We start from the raw sequence: 20,231 nt of genomic DNA, 5'->3' as shown, positions 1-20,231 counted from the left end.
CAGCCCGAGCACCATTTTGTCCAAGGAAATAATATTATTATTGACTGAACAGTGGACTAACGTCACTGTCACTGTCATCTCGTTGCTCATCGATTTGCTCGAGCGGGCACCAATAACATCTCCATTGTGAGACTTGTTGTTACTGTTTTTGGCATATCAAATACACCACAGGTAGATTGCCAGGGACTAATGTAAGGAAACTGAAACAAAAGTACGAAAGCCTGGTTCCCACTCTCCTCCCTAGGAAGTGAATTTAGTTAGTCTAGGGTGTGACCTCTTGCCAGGTATTACGGTTGTGCAACCTTGCCGGGGAATTGGTTCTTACGGATTCCTTGTTATCAGTCCTTCACCACGTTATCACCTGTACCTGAATTATGTGTTACAAATATCTGAATAAACAGCAGGAATGTGTACTGACTGAACATCAGTACAGAAGCCTGACAGCTCATATGCCAGAGGCATGAGATGTGCAGGGACCACAGTTTGTGGCTTTTATAGCATTTAGGTAAAAATGGCTCCGTGAGTTACAAACTCAAACTAGTAAGAACTGCAATGAAATAAGGCCACGAGGCCTGCAGAGGCACTGCATCATGAAGATGTTGAGAGAGAAAAGTCCAGAAATAATTTCATTTTGTTGATGTAAGGGTAATAAGAAACTGAACACAATAAGCTTGAAAATAATTTCCATTTTTAATTTAAAAAATAAATAACAGCAAATCTGAACAAAATGTCTCTACTTTGATGCACATTTTCCTATATGTCCATGTTGGAAATCCAACCAGTTTACAAAATCACGACAATGTCGCTTTTTGATGAAAGAACTGACTAAAAGAAGTATCTGTGCAGCATTTACTAAAGATCAACTTTGGCTGGATTATTAGAATCAGTGTGAAATTATCAACCTGAAAGGAAAACTATCTTTTTCTCCTTTGGTAGATAATTAAGTTTATGGTTCCAATCTTTATTCCACCCTAAGAGAAAAGGATCTTTTCCAATTCCATTTTAAAATCCTAATAAAGTCATGCATTGACTGAAGAGCCTTTAAACAGAGACAGAGCTTCATTTTCACTTTCTCTTTTTCATTCACTTGAAATAAAAGAAAGGTGCTAAAAATCATGTCACCTCAAATATATACATGTACATGAAGAAACTGAGGCCCATAAGAGATGACTTCCCCAAAGATACAGAGTCTTTATGGTCCTTTATGGAAAGTTTTTTCTCCTCTTTTTGTTACCTGAGAAGTGGAAGAAGGAAAGATACAAATTCAAAGCATCTCCTAGTTACCTTTTACAAATGAGAACCTTCTAGAGTGCTGCTGAAGCTGTCATAGCTGGATGGGAGGGGCATGGGGCATGGTTGTATATTTATGTAAAATTTGATCTATCAATATACCTCAGACTTGTCTACTTTCTGGTGTGTGAGGCATGTCTCAATTTTAGACTAAGAAATCACTCCACAGTCTGGGGGCAAAGAAGGGGGAAAGACTCTTGCAGCTTGAAAAGATTGAAGAAAGGTAAACTTTAGGGCAGCATTTTCTCACAGATGATGCTACAACTCTGGAGGGAAGGTGTGATGGAGAAAGGGGGACAGCCTCTGGACCCACAGTCTAAATGAGGGGGCTCATTATCTTCAGACATCACAAACTTTCCAATTACGTAGCATATCATTGTCTTTGTATTTTGGGGTCGATTTGATTCAACACATTGAACTGTTTCAGAGGGGTCAAATGGATGACAGACGCTGAATCAAACAATTGTCAAAAAAAAAAAAAGTTCTTAAAGTAAGACCAGTCACCATGACAGAGAAAGAGAAGAAAAGGATTTAAATCGACCTCATAAACGAATATCCACAAATGTGACCATTTGGGTGTGATTTTTAACAGCTTTCAATACTCCAGAGTTCTTCTCAAGGAACGTAAACATCAGTTCTTTTTCCCCCTTACTTCCATCGCTTCAAAATGAAATGTTAGCAGGAATTTCTTTGCTGTTTTCTTCTTTGGCTTCAGTAGAACGTAAAACTATCCTACACAATGGCTTCCCAAGAAGATGTATCTTCCAATGACCTTTGTAATTTATTATCTATAACATTACCCAGAGTGCTTTGTGTTCAGGTGAAGATATCTTAGTATTTTTAAGAATGTGGAAAGGAAATGAAAAAAAAAAGTTATATGAAAGAAGGGAATGTATCTGGGCACTGATTAAGTTTTCCTAGCCTTTAATCAAAGACTATCTTGCATTTCTACTGCTCTGATGGAGTAACTGAAGGTTTGGATTTATTTTCCTCCCTAGAGATAACACAACATCTTTTAAAGACAACTAGAAAAGCAGGGTGGGAAAATTCAAATCCCCTCCAGTCAAGGAACTTCTCAGAAGCTGCTCTGGGCTCTGTCAACACTGAGTAGGTAAACTTCCCGTTACTTATTTAGATTTTCTGCCCCACTGAGAAACTTCTTCGAGTTTGTTGTTCATTTGTTTTGTTTTTGTTTTGGGACCCGGCAATGCTCAGGGGTTACTCCCGGCTCTGCACTTAGGAATTACTTGTAGTGGTGCACAGGGGACTATAGGAGATATCACGGATTGAACCTGGGTCAGCCACATGAGAGGCAAGAGTCCTTCCTGCTATACTATTGCTCTGGCTCCAAGAATCTTCTTCAGTTCTTAATACCACTTTGTCTCTAGGCATAGAAGATTATGTGAGAGACTCCAAGAGAGAAGCTGTGTGTGAAGAACTGATCAGCACTCAATTCTAAATTACCTGAGGGAAAGAGGATGGTATTACAATGCTCTAGGCCTAGCAGAGAACAGGAAGGACCATTTCATGAGTACCTATAATTTCGTTTGAGCTGACATGAAATCTCACAAAATACTGTCGTAATCCCATTTTGAAAAGTGAGAAAATAAAAGCTTAGAGAATTTAAAATACCCTGTGAGAATCAGCAAAATTTATAGGTAGTTGAGCAGGGAAGATCTGAAACCAGCTGAGATTCATTCCAAAGCGCACGTTCTTTCCTTATGCCATCATGAAGTTCTTCTGAACAGGATGAGGATCTCTTTTCCTCCCCACTTCTAGAACATCCTTACTCATTTCTTGAGTGTCACTGGACACATTTCAGAGGAGGTTGCTTCCGGATCTTGTGATCAACTGGGATATCTTTCCTCAAAGAGATGGCACTGAAAGAAGCACACTCAAGTGGGCAAGTGGATCCAAATTCTTTAAGCTGAAATCTCCCTCCCTGCTCTCTACCTTGAGGAAAGAGGATTGTGAGAAGTTGTGAGAGAAACCCTTAATAGATGACCCTCAGGTTGTCCTCGGGAATTCTGGGAATTTGTGATTTAAAACAACAACAACAACAAAAAAAACAAGCTTGACCTAAGAGTGTAGAAATATCTGGGACAAGGGCTGGAGCAATAGTATAGTGGGTAGAGCATTTGTCTTGCACGCAGCTGACCTGGGTACAATCCCCAGCATCCCATATGGTCCCCTGTGCACCGCCAGGAGAAATTCCTGAGTGCAAAGCCAGGAGTAACCTCTGTGCATCGCCGAGTGTGACCCAAAAAGCAAAAAAAAAAAGAAAGAAGAAATACCTGGGACCTTTCCTTTCTTGTTTCAACTAGGGGCAGGTTGTAAAGTGTTAGTTGGGGATGTGATCTAGATCAGGATTATCTGCTGGAGCAAGCTGCATTATTAGTAAGAATATGTGGTACAATTTTCTGTGTTCAGCCTCACTATTCATATCTACAAAAAGGAAAGGCTTCATGTTTAAGCTTTTGAGACTCTTCCAGCTCAAAATATCTCTAACTTTGTACTGCTATTTATGTACAATATATTACTTGATCATTGAAAAGACTCCATTTTTTTTTAAAGAGTACTGGCATTGCTCTCATACACACATCATCAAATTAACTCCATGATCAAGAGGAATAAATAATCAAAATGAGATATTGCACTGTATTCGCCAGGGTAAAAGTAGAGAGGAGCCACAGGCCCTTCAAATGGAATCTGCGAGTTGAGTTCTTGAATCTAGGCTTTAGAGTTCCATATATCCAGTGATTTGCACTCAAAAGAGGCAAAGGGACAAGAAAGCTTCAGAGGACTTTGTCTAGGAAGAAGTGACTGGTGCATATTAGACACGGGTGACTCCTGGGGAGGCGGGCAGTTTTTTCTTGTCACAAGTGGTGGGGTAGGAAGGACATACGAACTCAGAACTCAAACTGAGTGCATGTTTTTTCAACCATGATAGACACACATACCCCAAAGAAGACAGTCTCCCATCCAAAAGTATTACTATCTTCAAGGAAGACAGAAAGACCTTAGAAAGATATTATTTCAACTTTCAAAAGGTACTTGACAGAAGTTTCTTCCAACATATTCCTTGGACGGTGTGGAAAGTGAATCTCGAGCAGTTTTTCAGAAGCACAAGAAATCCCACCAAGGAACGGGGAACTGATTTTCTTCTATCACTATCATAGAGGAACATCTCTGAGCATCTTCAGGGCCAGTGGCTCTGCATTGGCAGCTGTCATGTAACAATGGTGAGACAAGAGCTCTGCTTTTAGAAATGCACAGGATACAGCCACTCTGGAACTCATGTTCCGTAGATGTGGCCGGCCATAGGTATTGATCCAAAAGAATCTTTTAAACAAATAGAACCAATTTTTGTCTGATCAACCCCAATGGGAGAGCAGGAAAGTAGGCAGCAGGACATCGCATGCAATGAGCTTCGGAAGCAGCTGCCCATGCAGTCAATTCTCAGGCATCAGCGGTCCAAGTTGCTTGAAGTTCCAAAGGGTAGAACTTTCATTGGGATCCAGGCTCAGAAGAAAGGACTCCAGATTTCCGAGCTTTTGGAGGTGGAGGGGGTGGGGCCTTGGCATCTCTTCTGACAGGCAGTGGGGGAGCAATCTGAGGAAGTTGACACAGGAACATAGAAGTGAGTGTTTTCTTCCCATTCTCATTTTTACTCTATATTCTGCTTAAGCATCATTCTGCTTAAGCGTCTATCTGATTTAACTTTATCTACACAACCTTCATAAAGTAGTCACACTGCTGTTTTGTCCCTTGCTCTTGAATAAATCAGACATACCCCAACCATAACCCTCACACTTGGCCCTTGGCATTCAAGTGATGGGCACTCAATATTTGTTGAATGAATAGAGGAAATGTCTGAACCACTCCGGAATGATGATGACTCATGCAGAAGAGTCAATTCCTCAGAACTCACTTGAGAATCAGAACTCACTTTTAACGCAAAATATCGTACAGAAAAGGGTCTACTTTTTAACCAGAAGAAAAAGCCTGTTTCCCTCTATTTTCTTTCCACTGAAAACTCCCCTATCTTATGGGCTTCTGGGAACCAAAAACTGATTCAAATGACAAATCTGTGGGAAAACCTGTCAACTACAAGAGCTACAAAGCTCAGAAAACACAGTGTTGCATTCCTCAACGGGTGCCCTCAAGGACCCAGGTCTCAGGTATTGTCCCTACCTCTGTGGAGTTCCTCTGGCTGGTCTTGGGGGGAGGCGGAGGTGGGACAGTAGCGGTCGTCACCCCATCTGTCTGCAGAGATGGAGAGCCTGGAAAGGAAACGAAGCACATGAAGGCAGAGAGAAGCCTCAAGGAATCTCAGGATTTGGTTTGTCTTTGCAACATTGACGCCAACCTGGTGAATTAGTCAGCTACGGTGAGACTACGGTTTCTGGAGACAAGAGCAAAGTCCCTTATCCCTTGTGACAAACCAGAAAAATACTTTCACTACTCAGAAGGTTTTGGGAAGAGGGGCTGCAGTCTGGAATGTCCCCTGGTTTAGCAGGGCCTGGGGTTGGCCCCCTTGCTGGTTTCCCGAGATCAAGTTACCCAGAGTATCAAATCTGGCATGGCAGTCCCTGGCCCAGTAATTTCGCCTCTTAGACTGGGGGAAAACAGAGTCTGGGACTCAAAACAAAGTCCCAGAGTTCCAATCGTAGATTTGCCATTGTCAGTCACCATGGCAGGAAGCACCACCTTGGATATTTCCAGCCCTGACACAGTTACTATAACCCCTGCCCAATATCCTTATAAATTAAATTCTGATATAAAGGAACCAATTCCACGGGGCACTGGAGGCCTCCTCTTAGGGAGTTTGACTAGTAAGGGAATTATTGTTCATACTGGGGTCACTGGCATCAGTGGGGCACGGAGAAACTGTGGTACTGGCCGCAGTGTCACCGCCTGCCCCAGCCGGGCCAAGTCACAGTGCCATCGGACATAGAGCTATGGCAGCACTGTGGGGTGCTGTCAGCCAACCACCAGGTGACCTGGGACTCGGCACAGGTGTTTGACCTGGCACAGACCCTCTGCAATAGGGTTCTGCTCTGCCAACTGCTCAACAATTTCCGGGAGCACTCCATCAACCTCAAGGAGATCAATCTGAGGCCACAGATGTCCCAGTTGCTGCCCAGAGATGCAGGCAGGTACGTGTTTGTCAGTGTGCAGATCGTTACAACATGCCAGTCGACCAAAAGCTTACATTAGGTAGACTGGGAACACCTGTAATGGCGATTAGAGGCTGCCCCAAAAGCCTCCGTTCCTCTCGGAGAGCCCAGCAAGCTACCAAGAGTATCCCACCCACACGGCAGAGCCTGGCAAGCTACCTGTGACGTACTCGACATACCAAAAACAGTAACAATGACAATCCTCATTCCCTTGATCCTGAAAGAGCCCCCAATATGCCTTGTACCACGTGACAAGGATAAATGGAGATGTTACTGGCACCCACTCAAGCAAATCGATGAACAACAGGATGAGAGTGATACAGTGAATCAGAAGATATCACAAGAAATTCCGAAAAAACCCGAGTGCCCTAGAACAGATGACCGGTTGAAGAAACTCTGGTACATCTATACAATGGAATACTATGCAGCTGTTAGAAAAAATGAGGTCATGACGTTTGCATATAAGTGGATCAGCATGGAAAGTATCATGCTAAGTGAAATGAGTCAGAAAGAAAGAGACAGACATAGAAAGATTGCACTCATCTGTGGAATATAGAATAATAGACTATAAGACTAACACCCAAGAATAGTAGAAATAAGTACCAGGAGGTTGTCTCCATGGCTTGGAGGCTGGTCTCTCATTCTGGGTAACTCAGGGAAGGGACCACCAAGTAAAATGTGGTCGGAGGTCATGTGGGGGAAAGGTGATGCGGGCCGAATATAGACTAGAGACTGAACACAATGGCCACTAAACACCTTTATTACAAACCACAACACCTAATCAGAGAGAGAGAACAAAAGGGAAGACCCTGCCATAGTGGCAGTGTGGGGTGGGGGGAGACGGGACTGGGGATGGTGGGAGGGATGTTGTGTTTACTGGTGGTGGAGAATGGGCACTGGTGAAGGGATGGGTTCTCGAACTTTGTATGGGGGAAACATGAGCACAAAAATGTATAAATCTGTAACTGTACCCTCACGTTGACTCACTAATTAAAAATAAACTAATAAAAAAAAAAAAGAAATTCCGAGGGAAAAATTCTACACTTTTTTTTTGCTTTTGGGTCACACCCAATGATGTTCAGGGGTTACTCCTGGCTCTGTACTCAAGAATTACCCCTGGCGGTGCTCAGGGGACCATCTGGGATGCTGGGAATCAACCTGGGTTGGCTGCATGCAAGACAAACACCCTACCCACTGTGCTATTGCTCCAGCCCCTTCTTTGTTCAAGACTTTATTATTATACGAAAGAAGAAGATATTTTCCTCAAACCAGGGTATGCCTTGATTGTCTGATATACCCGTCTCAAGTGTTTATAATATAAAAAACATCCTGCCCCAGAGTAGGCAGTCCCTAAATTTTGGTTAAAAGTCACTGAGTTATCTTGCAAGGTGCAATAGCCACTTCCTTCAGCAGACCTTAACAGAATAACTATCATTCTCAGTGGACTGGTCTCTACCATTTGTTCCCAATAATTTGTCTCTCCGTCCGACATGCATCTGTATCACAGGCACTTTGCAACTTGTTCTAAGAACTGCACACTGCCACTTTTCCACGCTAGATGTTAAGTAAAATATAGAAGGGGCACATTGCTGGTCATTATTTTGGACTCTTCTCTACATAAAAACATAGATATTTAACTAATATCTTATAATCACATTTCCCATTTTCTAGTAGCTAGGCTGTCACACCCAGGTACTGCCCCCGGCACCATGTAATCCCACCAATGACCAACATCCAGAGACTTAAAACCAAACTCCCAGAAGCGAGAGGCCACAAAGTGGGCAAGAGACATCTTATAGCCTAGTTCTCCCTCTGGGAGAATGTGGCAAGCTACCGAGAGTTTCCTGCCCACATGGGAGAGCCTCGCAAATTCCTCATGGTGTATTCATATGCCAAAACCAGTAAGAATGATGGGTCTCATTCTCCTGACCCTGAAAGAGCCTTCAATGCAGCATTGTTGGGAAGGACGAGTAAAGCTAGGCTTCTAAAATCTCAGGGCTAGAACGAATGGAGATGTTCTAGCTCAAGAAACTGCTCAAGAAATTCAATGATCAATGGGATAATGATGATGATGATGATGATGATGATGATGATGATGATGATAATGATCATGATCATAATGATGATTTACCTAATAGTTCACAAATTATTTGATTCCTGTCTGGTCCTAGCTCAGATTCACCTAATTCACCTTCACTATTGGAAAGGGGCCGTGAGGTGCTCTGGATCACAAGACAGAAAAGTTTAATGAGTCCAGCCACCTAAGGTGCCTGCTAAACTCTAGCCTCACTGTACTAAAACCCACCACTGAACCGAACCATCTTAACACTAGTCTCTTATACACTGTGCCTTCACACACATACTCCATGCTCTAGTAAAGCAATAGAAGGGACATAGGGAAACTTACTGAGGGTCCTGGCAGCTTTGGGAGTGAGTGGAGGTGGGCTCAGGGGCATTGACTGAGGAGGTGGAGAGCCTTGAAATGGTGTCAGCCGATTGTCCATCAACTGAAGGCTCTTTGGTCTTTGTGCTTTTTTGGATGGGCTCTAGTAGAGAGAGAGAAAAAACAGTGCAACATTTTCACATGAGAACAGGCGTCTCCTTGGAGCAGAAGCCCGTTGAAGGGTTCCAAGAGCTTGCCATCTTGTCCTGCAGTTAGCACCCTGGCACAGACACTAAAGTATTTTCTGGCCAGATTGAAAACGAGTCACTCTGATTCTCAGGGAAAGTTGGTCTTGCCATACTTGACGTGGCTTATAGGGGAAAAAAAAAAAGGTAGTTTTTATGGTAAGACAAATGGTAATGTTTGGACTGACTCATGGCACATGGTGGGGAGAACCACAACTCCAAGCCTCAACCCACATGTTTATATTGTGGGACGAGATCTCGCAGCAATATTGATTTAGGGACTTGGATTCTCTCCGTGTGCTTTTCTTAGCACTCTCTGGAATCTGTCGCTCCCGCAGGCTTCTGTGTGCCGGGATTCACAGCCACGCGGGTGACTCACAGCTGGGAAATGAATGGCAACGTGCCTGGCTGCTGGGGACACATTTATTGGTAACCCTCCAGGGCATCACATTTCTCTTTACCATCAGATCAGGTTCTGGTGTTTTCTCTGCAATGACCTGGGACTTGCTCAGGTTCCAGTCTTTTCTCTTCAACTTGTTCATCCGGTTCTCATTGTCCTCTTTAAGCGCCAGGTCATCAACCCTGGCACCTGAAGAGGCTCTGCGTTCCAAAAGTGGCTCCAAAATGGACCTATCAACCAAGAAGAAAGACAGAATCAAGATACTCTGATCACCAGACAGTCAACATTTACTCTAGAAAGGATTACTCAGAGCTATTTGACCTAACCCCTCGCAGGTTCAAAATCAGAATTTTCAACTACTACTTAACATTACATTTACATGCAAAGAATTCAAATAAGAAAAGAGAGTAAAGGGAAGCTCTATGCAGAGGATAATAAATAGTAGTTGTTGTGGAGTAAGAGACACTGTGTTCAGATCCACCTATGGTTACTTAGGGATGACTTTGGGCAGAAAATCTTTTCATACTTTAGTTCTGTTATCTGTAGAATGGAAATAATAACTGAACCTATTTCATAGGCATATGACAAAGTGCTTATTATGATACCTAGCTTAACCAAGTATTCTTTAAATGTTTTTGTAATGATTTCATTTATTTTTTCTTTTTTGAGTCACACTTGGCAATGCATAGGGGTTAATCCTGGCTTTGCACTCAGGAATTACTCCTGGCAGTGCTCAGGGGATCACATGGGATGCTGGGACTCAAACCCAGGTCAGCCGCATGCAAGGCAAATGCCCTACCCACTGTACTATCGCTCCAGTCCCGATTTCCTTTGTTTTAGGGGCCAAACCTGGCTGTGCTCAGGGCTTAGTCCTGCTCAGGAGTGACTCCTAGTGGTGCACAAGGGAACATATGCGGTGCTGAAAATCAAACCAGAGTTAGCTGGTGCAAGTGCCATAAGCCCTGCTCTTAATCTCTAGCCCAATGGTGGATTTTTAAAGTTCCATAGTGAAAATTAATTCATTTGAGAATTATGAATAGATACCATATCTGAATGTTGGGGAGAATGTTTGATGAGGAGTCTCAAAATATTTTCCCATAAATTACTCATTAATCACAAAGGGAAAATAGTAACTATAAAGAATATTAACTGAAAAAAAAAAAACAAAAACCAAAAACCAAAGAACATTAACTGGATAAAATCTGTAACCACATAATCAATTATCATCAGTAAGGGAGAAATGGATATAATGTGTGCTTCAGGATACGTATCCGAAAAACACACATTACACTAAAAAGTATAATCTGAATCCTGAGTACCAATAAACATAAAATAAAGATAAAATGAAGGAAAATTCTAAAGGTAATTGGCCCGTGATCTAAAAAAAAAGTGTTAATATTATAAAAGTATAAAAGTCATAAATGGTCATGGAAATAATTTCAGATTAATGTTGCTTATGATCCTGATTGGATTACCTGGGGAAATTACTAAGGAAGGCATTATTAGGACGACTGCCAAGGCAGGATTATAGGCTGTGCTTACAGAAGTCCATCAATGTCAAATATCCTAAACTTAGATCATAGTATGTAGTTAGAGACGACAGTCTTCTTGCTCTTTAGCATGATTATGTGCAGCCTACTCACAATGGTAGAGTTAATGGGAGTAGGGGAAAAGGGTGTGTGTGTGTGTGTGTGTGTGTGTGTGTGTGTGTAGAGGAAGGAACGTGCCCTCTCTGCAATTTTTTTCATTTTTTTGGCTTTTGGGACACACCCAGTGGTGCTTAGGGCTTACTCCTAGCTCTGTACTCAGGGATTACTTCTGGCAAGCTCAGAGGGCCACAAGGGGATCAAATCCAGGCTGGCTGCATGCAAGGTTAAGTACATGCTGGACTATCACTCTACCCCAAACTCCAATTTCTTAGGCGGCTAGAGAAAGATATAGCTTCACAGTAAGTATTGCCTATAGCTTCTAAATAGGTATTTAACAAACTCTGGTTTGATCAAATATTAGTAGACTTTGCTGAATAAAAACAAAAGTTTAGGGAGATGAAAAGATAGAGCACAGGGAATTTTTAGGGCAGCAAAATTATTCTGTTAGAAAATATGACATTAGGGGCTGGAGCCATAGCATAGCAGGTAGGGCGCTTGCCTTGCCAACCCGGGTTCGATCCCCGGCATCCCATATGGTCCCCCAAGCACCGCCAGGAGTAATTCCTGAGTGCAAAGCTAGGAATAACCCCCGAGCATCGCTGGGTGTGACCCAAAAAGCAAAAAAAATAAAATAAAATAAAATGACATTAAACCTAAAAGCTTTGTATTTTTTTTCATGGTGATTCAATATAATAAAATTAAATTAAAAAAAAAGAAAATATGACATTAAATGTTTGACAAAAATCACAGGAAGTTTAACACCAAGAGCAAACCCTAACGTGAATTGCTAAATGATAAAGATTCGTCAATATAGGCTTATTGACTGCAGCTCCTGTGCCACTCTGCTTGCCGATGACGGAGGAGTTGGTATATGCAGATAGAGCAGAGATGTGCAGGAAACCAGTACTTTCTCTTTGAGATTTCTGTGAACATAAAACTGCTCCTAAAGTTCATAAACATAAAAATCTTTGGTATGTGGGCTGGAGAGATAGTAACAGCGGGTAGGGCGTTTGTCTTGCCTGGCTGACCCAGGTTTGATCTCCAGCATCCCATAGGGTCCCCTGAGCACTGCCAGGAATAATTGCTGAGCAAAGAGCCAAGAATAACCACTGAGCAATGCTGGGTGTGACCCAAAAAGCAAACAAACAAAAATCTTTGGAATGAAATGGGGCAATAATAAAAACGTTTAGCAGTGTTGCCTATTTAAAAATAAAAAGATTTAGCTTCATCAGATTGAGCATCATCAGTAAACTACAATTACCTATTTCAGATGCAGGGCAAATGCCTTAATATATAAAAAACATTTATACACGATAATTTCTTAACATTTGAAGTCACTAGCTATTAAATACAAGAATGGAGGTATTTAGAGGAGATAACTGGCTGATGAGCTTTTGTATGTATGGAAAATTTCAAATATAAAATAGAGAGAAAATGCAATACATGCCTAAACACACATAACTCAGTCTCAGAAATGATCTCAGCACAGTTTGTCCACCCTTCCTCTCTCCTCCCTTCCTCCTTTCCTTCCTTTGTTTCTGGACCACAACCAGTAGTGCTCACCAGTCACTCCCAGCTCTGTACTCAGGGATCACTCCTGGCAGGCTCAGGGTACCTTATGGGCTTCTGGGGATGGAATCCAGGTCAAACACATGCAAACGCCCTATCTGCTGTACTCTCCGGTCAGCATGCTGTGTCTTATGTATCAAGTCCCATTCCTTGCTCTCTACTGGATTATTTGGAAGCAATTTATCGATAATCATTCCTAGCGCATTTCAGATTTTAATCCATATCTTTATAAGTAACCATCTTCATTACCCAACTACCACCCCACTTCCCTAGAACGGCACCTAATTTTGTGTCCCTAACCTGGAAATGTCTTTCATTTTGTCAAACATTCAGCCAGTGTTCAAATTTCCGGATTTTCCTGATTGTTTTATTTTTAGCTTCTTTTGTGTTTCAGACCTGACCCAGCGATGCTCAGGGGTCACTCCTGGCTCTGCCCGCAGGAATCACTCCTAGTGGAGCTCAGGGAACCAGATGGGACACTGTGGATTAAAGTTGGCCTCATGCAAGGCAAGTGCTTTTCCTGCTATACTATCGCTCTGGCCCCTCTCATGATTATTTTTAAAGGTGGTTGCTGTGTATCAGGATCCAAACAAATTCACTTACAGAGTTTGATTCAAGAGCTGCTTTACTTTTGACTCATAAGCTTCTTAAAATCACTTATTTATTTATTGGTTTTCAGGGCATACCCAGTGGTGCTCAGGGAACCCGGTGGTGCTTCAGATAAAACTCAGAGCTCTTGTGTGCAAAGCATGCATTCCCGCCCCTTCTTAAGTCATACAAAGCTCCTACTACTTTAGACTCCTCTTTGAACATATTTTTGTCTCTGGTAAATATACAAGATGAGAGTTTCAGGGCAATCTATAATTGCTGTTCTCATTAAGTAAATAATTATACTCCTCATGAGGAAAGGAAAAGCTAATAATCCAGGCAACCTGAGTTATTTCCCTTATGGCTTGATGCATCTCCACTTACTAAGCGTCACTTTGGAAACGAAAAGCAAACATTTGCCAGGTATCACCCCACACTCCCTGCTGCTGATTCACGATCAGCCACTTACCCATCAGAGCCTGGTCTGGAGGGAGCAGTATCTGATGAGTTGGAAGAGGTGGAGATCACAGAGGAGGTCACGGAAGTGACAGACAATCTCCGCAGAGTAGAGGACATGATGTAGGGGAGCACCATAGACCCTGTGCGGCTTGGCTTCCTCTCAGTCAAGTTGGGGGGCTGACGAACAAATGGTCCCTCACGGTTAGTTGTCTGGAATTCAGCCCCCAGGAACCACTGCAGGTCCCACTGTTTGCAGTGAGTGCACATTACACCAGTCACGTCCTTACTGGTTGGAGCCTAGGCTGCATCCACTGTTACATGCTGCAAATACTTGTATTTTTAGACATAGAGATAAGGCTCAATTGATATTGTTTCTATACTTAGAGTAAAATTTAATCATCAGTAGCTTGCATTATCTGCCATAAAATAGCACCCACCCCGCCTTCCCCTCCCCCATCTTTCTCAATTTAGATTCATGGGGGTCACACACGGTTGTGCTCTTGAGTGGCCTCTGGTGGTGCTTAGGGATGCATATATGGTATCCGGGATTTGAATCGGGACTATGGTCACCACAGCCACATATAAGGGTAAGTACCATACCTCCTTACTATCTCTCCAGTCCCTCAACTTGGCTCGTTGAGCCATTAAAAATAATAATGACTGGTCTAATCTCACATTGGAACTATAGACCCAAACTTATTCTGGTGAATCTTAGGAAGTACAATAATTTTGATCTACTTTCATAAGAGATGTCACGAACAGGACTGATTATCTGGTATGCTATATCAAATGTGCGTACTAATAATAGCCAGGATAGCACCTAAACTCACTAGGTCAAAGTCAGAATTTGTCATCTAGGAACTTGTGACAGAATGTTCCTAGAACATAACCTGGCAGTAAATCCAGGAAAAAAGGAAGAGGTAAATTTGTAGGAAGGCTTAACTGAATACTCAGATGACAAAAAGAGATGATCAAAGAGATAGTGTGCTGGAAAACGTAGGTATGAGAGGGGGGCAGAGGAGTACAAGAAAAGAATTTTATAACATGTGTTTGAATAAAGAACTTTTTAGAACGAGAGACCCCAAAATCAGATTATTAAAGAAAGCCAAGCAAAAGAAAAGTTGGAAAGATTAGCATATCATACTCAGACCCTATTTTCCAGAAGGGGGAAAAAGATGTACCTATGAGAATGGTTAGAATTGTCAGAAAAGAAAATTCCAAAAAAAGAATGAGAAGAATTATAAAAATTATAAGACAATTCATTTTCCCTTCAAATGTGTTCTGGAAAGTGTAAATTTCATCAAAACAAAAATTGATTAGTGAAGAACATAAGAATTAGATGACATCTTAAGTGATGAGCACTTATTGGGGATTCAGAAAAAACACACCTTCTATCATAGTGGGTCTCAGTGTGGGCCCCATACAACCCTACCTGGGAGCCGCAAATTCTCAGGTCTCATCTCAGATCTAGCAAATGAGAATTTCTGGGGACATGGCCCAACAACCTGTTTTCAACAAACCTTGCAGTTCCTGCTGTTGTCTATATTTGAGAAACCCCACTTAGCGGAATGATGACTAAAGGTCATCAGCGGGAGACTACGGTGTCTGTGCTCTGCCCCCCAGATTGTCAAAAGGCAGAGCTATGCTACTATGACTCATTCATATCTGAAAAGGGAATAATAGTACCAAAGGAAAAAGGAATGAGAAAAAGCCTACCAGTGTGATCACCCCGTAGAGCCTTTCTACTTTATCCTTCAGCTCCCTAAAGCAAGAAGACAACCGGTCGTGTAACGGCTTCAGCTGCTCCGTCAGCTTCTCCCCATGAATGCGGATCCCCTCTGTCAATAGAGGCATCTGGGGGAAAAAAAGCATGAAAGAAAGGAAACACGATTTAAGGAAAATAATACCTATGATCTGAAGGCTGGGGAAGGGGATGGAGAGGTGACCTCGTAGATACGGTGCTGACAAGTCCAAACAGTACGATGGGCTTGGGAGTACCATGCTCTTGGGTCCGGGAGGCAGAGAATACAAACATCAATGATACAGGGCCCTGCTGGGGAGAGCTGGCTCCAGCAGACCTGTCCCCTTGAACCTGACAGCACTGTGTGCATAAGCAACCAATAGTCCCAGCTTTAGACCACGCCGGGGCTGCATTCTCGCCCAGTGCTTACTGCAGCAGTGAGACAAACTGAAGCAAACACACCAACAACCCTCAGCTGGACACACAAGCCAGGAAACCCTCTGGAATCTTCCTCTAAGAAGCTCCCTTTCTGCAAGGTGCATTCTCAAGTGATACCATTCCTAGGTCTCTGTGTTGAGCAAAAAAGTAAACTGAGAGCCTGGGATTCCAAACAACATTCAAAGAAAGGTTGTAAAGAAGAAAAGCCAACCTGAAGGTGGGCATGAAACCTAGGCCCTGGACAACATCCTGGCATCAGGCTCTGTGGCTGCCACAACCCCCAGAGATGCGTACCAGCTCTCACTCCCCTCGGCAAGCCATACCTGCAGTGCTATGAGCCGTTTCAGCAGCTCAATCTTCTCCTGGTCTTCGGGATGCTCCTGCAAGTATTTCTCTGTAAAAAATGCCTGAAAACAGAGCACAGAGGAGTGTTGATTAGAACAGATTCCTATCTGTGTAGATGACCCTAAAAAAGGGACCGGAGGGAAGCCAAGAAGAGTATGAAAACCCTTTTTATTCTATCATGACACACCAGGATGGACTAAATGTCCCTTTCTTTTCTCATATAGCTCTTAGATCCCAGTGGCCAATTCAAAAAGATAGAATTCTGCGGCCTTTCTGGAATCATGCAACTTCCAGCAAAGATATATTCTCCATAAATACCATCATTCATTAAAATAATTTCCCCCGAAGAACTAGCACAAGACTAAATGATATTTCTAAGGATTATTCATCAGACTAAGTACACAGAGACTAAATTGCAAAGGGTAAAAATAAGAGAGGTGCTAGTTGATAGCTTTACGCTCTACAGTTTACATGGGCTCCTTCATATTTTTTCTCATGTTAAGTAAATCTAAGTATCTGTCTTTTAAAACTGAATTCAAAAGGCTGCTTCTGAGGAGCAATTAATATTTTTTACTGTTTACTCAAAGGTGAATATGCATACAGAGATAAAAATGTTTTGAAAATACTAAATGCAGTACTAATACTGCATGCAAATTTTCTATGTCAGGACCATGTTACCATATGTGCCCTCTGCTAAGAGTGAGTGATCCCTGAGTGTAGAGCCAGGAGTAAGTTCTGAGCACCACAGGTGTGATCCCAAAGCAAAATAAAAGTTAAAAAAATTGAAAAACTCTAAGTTGAATAAACACCCCCAAATAAGTGCCATATAGCTAAAGAAAAATACAGAGTGAAGGCAATATAGTATTAAAAAAGAATAATGCTGAATTCTACTGTAATTTCAGAAAGTATTATTTAAACCTAATATGGGGAGAAGAGAATTCACCTGCTTCACCTTTTTTAACTGTTGCTGAAAGTGTAATGACTGAATTTTAAAATGTGTTATAGGGGACTGGAGCAACAGCACAGCGGGGAGGGCATTTGCCTTGCATGTGGCCGACCCGGGTTCTATTCCCAGCATCCCATATGGTCCCCTGAGCACTACCAGGGGTAATTCCTGAGTGCAGAGCCAGGAGTAACCCCCGTGCATCGCCAGGTATGACCCAAAAAGCCAAAAACTAAACTAAAATAAAATGTGTTATAGTTTAGGTAACATGATTACAAAAATGTTTAGGTGGGGCTGGAGTACAGCAGGTAGGGCATTTGCCTTGCATGCAGCCAACCTGGGTTCGATCCCTGGCCAGCCACACAAAGAGTCCCCTAAGTCCCACCAGATGTGATTCCTGAGTGTAGAACCAGGAATAAATACTGAGTATTGCTGGGTGTGACCCAAAACAACAAGTATTCAAGCATATGTTATTATTGACGTACAAAGTTGCTACACCCCGAGAGCACCAAAGTGCCCACCACCCTCCAGAACTGTCCCTGTGTCACCTCTGGTCCAGTCACCATCATGCTCCCCCACCCCTCCCATCTCTGCTATTGAGTCTGTCTCTGCGGTTCAGGATAATGTGACTCACGAAAGCTGAGAGCTGGGGAAGAAAGGAAGGAAGGTGGCTGCAGGAGCTGTCACAAGCTCGGCCACAGCACTCACGGCGAACACTCAAGTCAGCATTCAGCTCCAAGTAGGAGAAGGAAGAAAAGAAAACTAACTGTAGTCAGGCCTCAACTACATGGTTAATTCACTTCTCACGTACAGGCTGCCTCCCTTCAGCCAAGAAGCTCCCGCCAGTCATGGTTTCTCCTCACACACTTTCGGGTACAAAGTCTGGGGCTCATCTTCCCCAAGAGCACTGAGTGGCCAATGGGAGACAGTGCTGGGGAAGAGGAGTGACAGTCCGAAAGGTCCCAACCTTCCTAGGGCACTGTGTATGGAGAGAAGTGAGAAAATTAAGGTCCCTTCCTGTCTGTGGGCACCTTCCCATCCATCTCCTTTTCACTCACACTCTAGGCTTCTCCACTGGGGTGCACCAGCGAAACACTTATTTCTCTTCAGGAAGAGGGCTCCAAAATTCATTAACCACTGGAAAAGTACCTACCAATTAATATCCTGCCTCTAGTCATTAAACTTAACTGAATTTTACTTACTGAATGTACAGCCTCCTTTGTAAACGTGTTTCATCCGAACCCCGTACAATGGATTCATAGAGTGAGCCCTCCTGTCGCGATCTCCCAGAATGGTAGTTTGCAATACTGGAACTAATTAAACTGCAGAGCCAGGGCCAGCCTCTGCCCACATATCTCAGGGTACACCCAGTTGGGGGAAGGTTCCTAGTAGTTATTATATAAAGTGTGGCTCTGCCCTTCCTAAAGATGCTACTTCATTTCCAGAACATTCTCAACCCCAGGGTCAATCTGTAAGTCTCTATGTTTCAGGAGTGGGGGAGTGAGCGAGGCAGCAGAAGTGTATCAACTAGAGGTATATCAGGCTGAGGGTCAGCTCTATAGGGGCTGTCCCTGTCATTATCAGACAGGTACCATTATTATCAGGTAGTTGGATTACTAAAGTCTTGAAAGGTATGAAGCTGAAACAAACTTTTCTTAATTTTTTTTCTTCTTACTTTCTTTGTGTGTGTGTGTGGGGGGCGGCACATCTGGCAGTGCTCAGGGCTTACTCCTGGATCTCATTCATGGACCACTCCTGGTAGGGCTTAGGGGACGGGGTATGCCAGGGATGGAACCCAGAATGGCTGGGTGCAAGATAAGCACCCGACCCACTGTACTCTCTCTCCAACCTCCTATCTCCTTTTTAAAGCTTTTTTTTTTAAAAAAATTGAATTACTGTGAATTACAAAGTTACAAAGATTTTCAAGCTTGAGCTTCGGATGTAATACTGTTCCAACACCAGTCTCATCACCATTGCGCCCTACCCTCCACTAATGTCAAAGTTTTCCCTTCCGCCTACCAGTCTATGTGGCAGGATCTTTTACCCCTCCCCCACTGTCCTAGGGTTCCACTCCCTAAGTTATCCCCCTCACCCCTGCCTCACTGCCAAACTTCCAAGTGAAGACCAGCTCTTCTGCTTTCATTTCTACTACCACTGGGCATTTGATATTCCCCTACGGGGTTTCTTTCTATCCCCCACATGAGAGAGATAATCCTGCATCTGTCCCTCTCCCCCTGTCCGGTGCTATACTTCTCATTCATTTCCTTTGCCCGCATACAAGGGCAGAGTGAGAAATCTCTCAGAGCCGAGGTCAAGACACCAATACACCGGCTAAACAAGGGTGCACAGGCAGATACACGCCGGAACTAGGGAACCCGGGGCCCACCTTCTCATAGTTGGAGTAGCCCCCCATGACGGCAGGGTCCACAATGCCACTGAGCAGCATGGAGAGCGGGTGCACGGACAGGGAACGGTCCCAGGCGTGCTGCTGCACGCAGTTGCTGATCTTCTCGTTGGTGAGCTCCATGGTCTCGATGGCGTTCTCCAGAGGGCTGATTTCCTCCTGTGACAGAGCACCGGTGAATTCCCAGCAGAGGTTGGGGAAAGCCTCCCTCCCTCCCATAGAAGGTACAGCCAAGGACTGGAGAGATAGTAGAGCAGGTCTTCAGATGAGCAAATGGTGTAGGTAAGTCATTACCAAAAGGCCAAGTTCCCACAGGGCACAGAGAAAAGGCACTCGAGGATGGCTTGGTGACATGGGTTCTGAATTAGTGAAGGAGTGGGGACAGAGCAGTGAGGATAGAGAGCATGGCTCCATTGCCAAAGAGAAGTGGAATGGCATGGAGTGAATAGTTTAGTTCCAGTAGTTTCCATAGGAGGGGGGCTGGAAAGGCTGAGAGTAGCAAAGCCCTTGGATATGTGTGCTAAGAATCACAGGCTGTTGGGGCTAGAGAGATAGTACAGCAGGTTAGGTGCTCTCTCGCCCACATGTGGCTGACCC

The 20,231-nt window shown here is 43.3% G+C and overlaps 1 protein-coding gene across 1 annotated transcript in view; it reads right to left on the bottom strand.

Annotated features, from left to right (window-relative positions):
- Positions 1–671: 671 nt before the first annotated feature.
- The window catches only part of DOCK5 (dedicator of cytokinesis 5), a 231,279-nt gene continuing 211,719 nt past the window's right edge, over positions 672–20,231 (bottom strand). Inside the window, exons 45-52 of the mRNA XM_055144886.1 lie at positions 19,617–19,793; positions 16,266–16,349; positions 15,480–15,617; positions 13,774–13,940; positions 9,560–9,728; positions 8,878–9,016; positions 5,485–5,573; positions 672–4,902 (exon numbers count right to left, since the gene is read on the bottom strand). Of these exons, the coding sequence (XP_055000861.1) occupies positions 4,798–4,902; positions 5,485–5,573; positions 8,878–9,016; positions 9,560–9,728; positions 13,774–13,940; positions 15,480–15,617; positions 16,266–16,349; positions 19,617–19,793 (1,068 nt within the window). The 3' untranslated portion in view covers positions 672–4,797. The remainder of the gene's footprint in view (positions 4,903–5,484; positions 5,574–8,877; positions 9,017–9,559; positions 9,729–13,773; positions 13,941–15,479; positions 15,618–16,265; positions 16,350–19,616; positions 19,794–20,231) is intronic.

The sequence above is a fragment of the Sorex araneus genome, chromosome 7, assembly GCF_027595985.1.
Source record: "Sorex araneus isolate mSorAra2 chromosome 7, mSorAra2.pri, whole genome shotgun sequence".
Classification (NCBI taxonomy): domain Eukaryota; kingdom Metazoa; phylum Chordata; class Mammalia; order Eulipotyphla; family Soricidae; genus Sorex; species Sorex araneus.
This window is presented reverse-complemented; position numbering and strand designations above follow the sequence as displayed.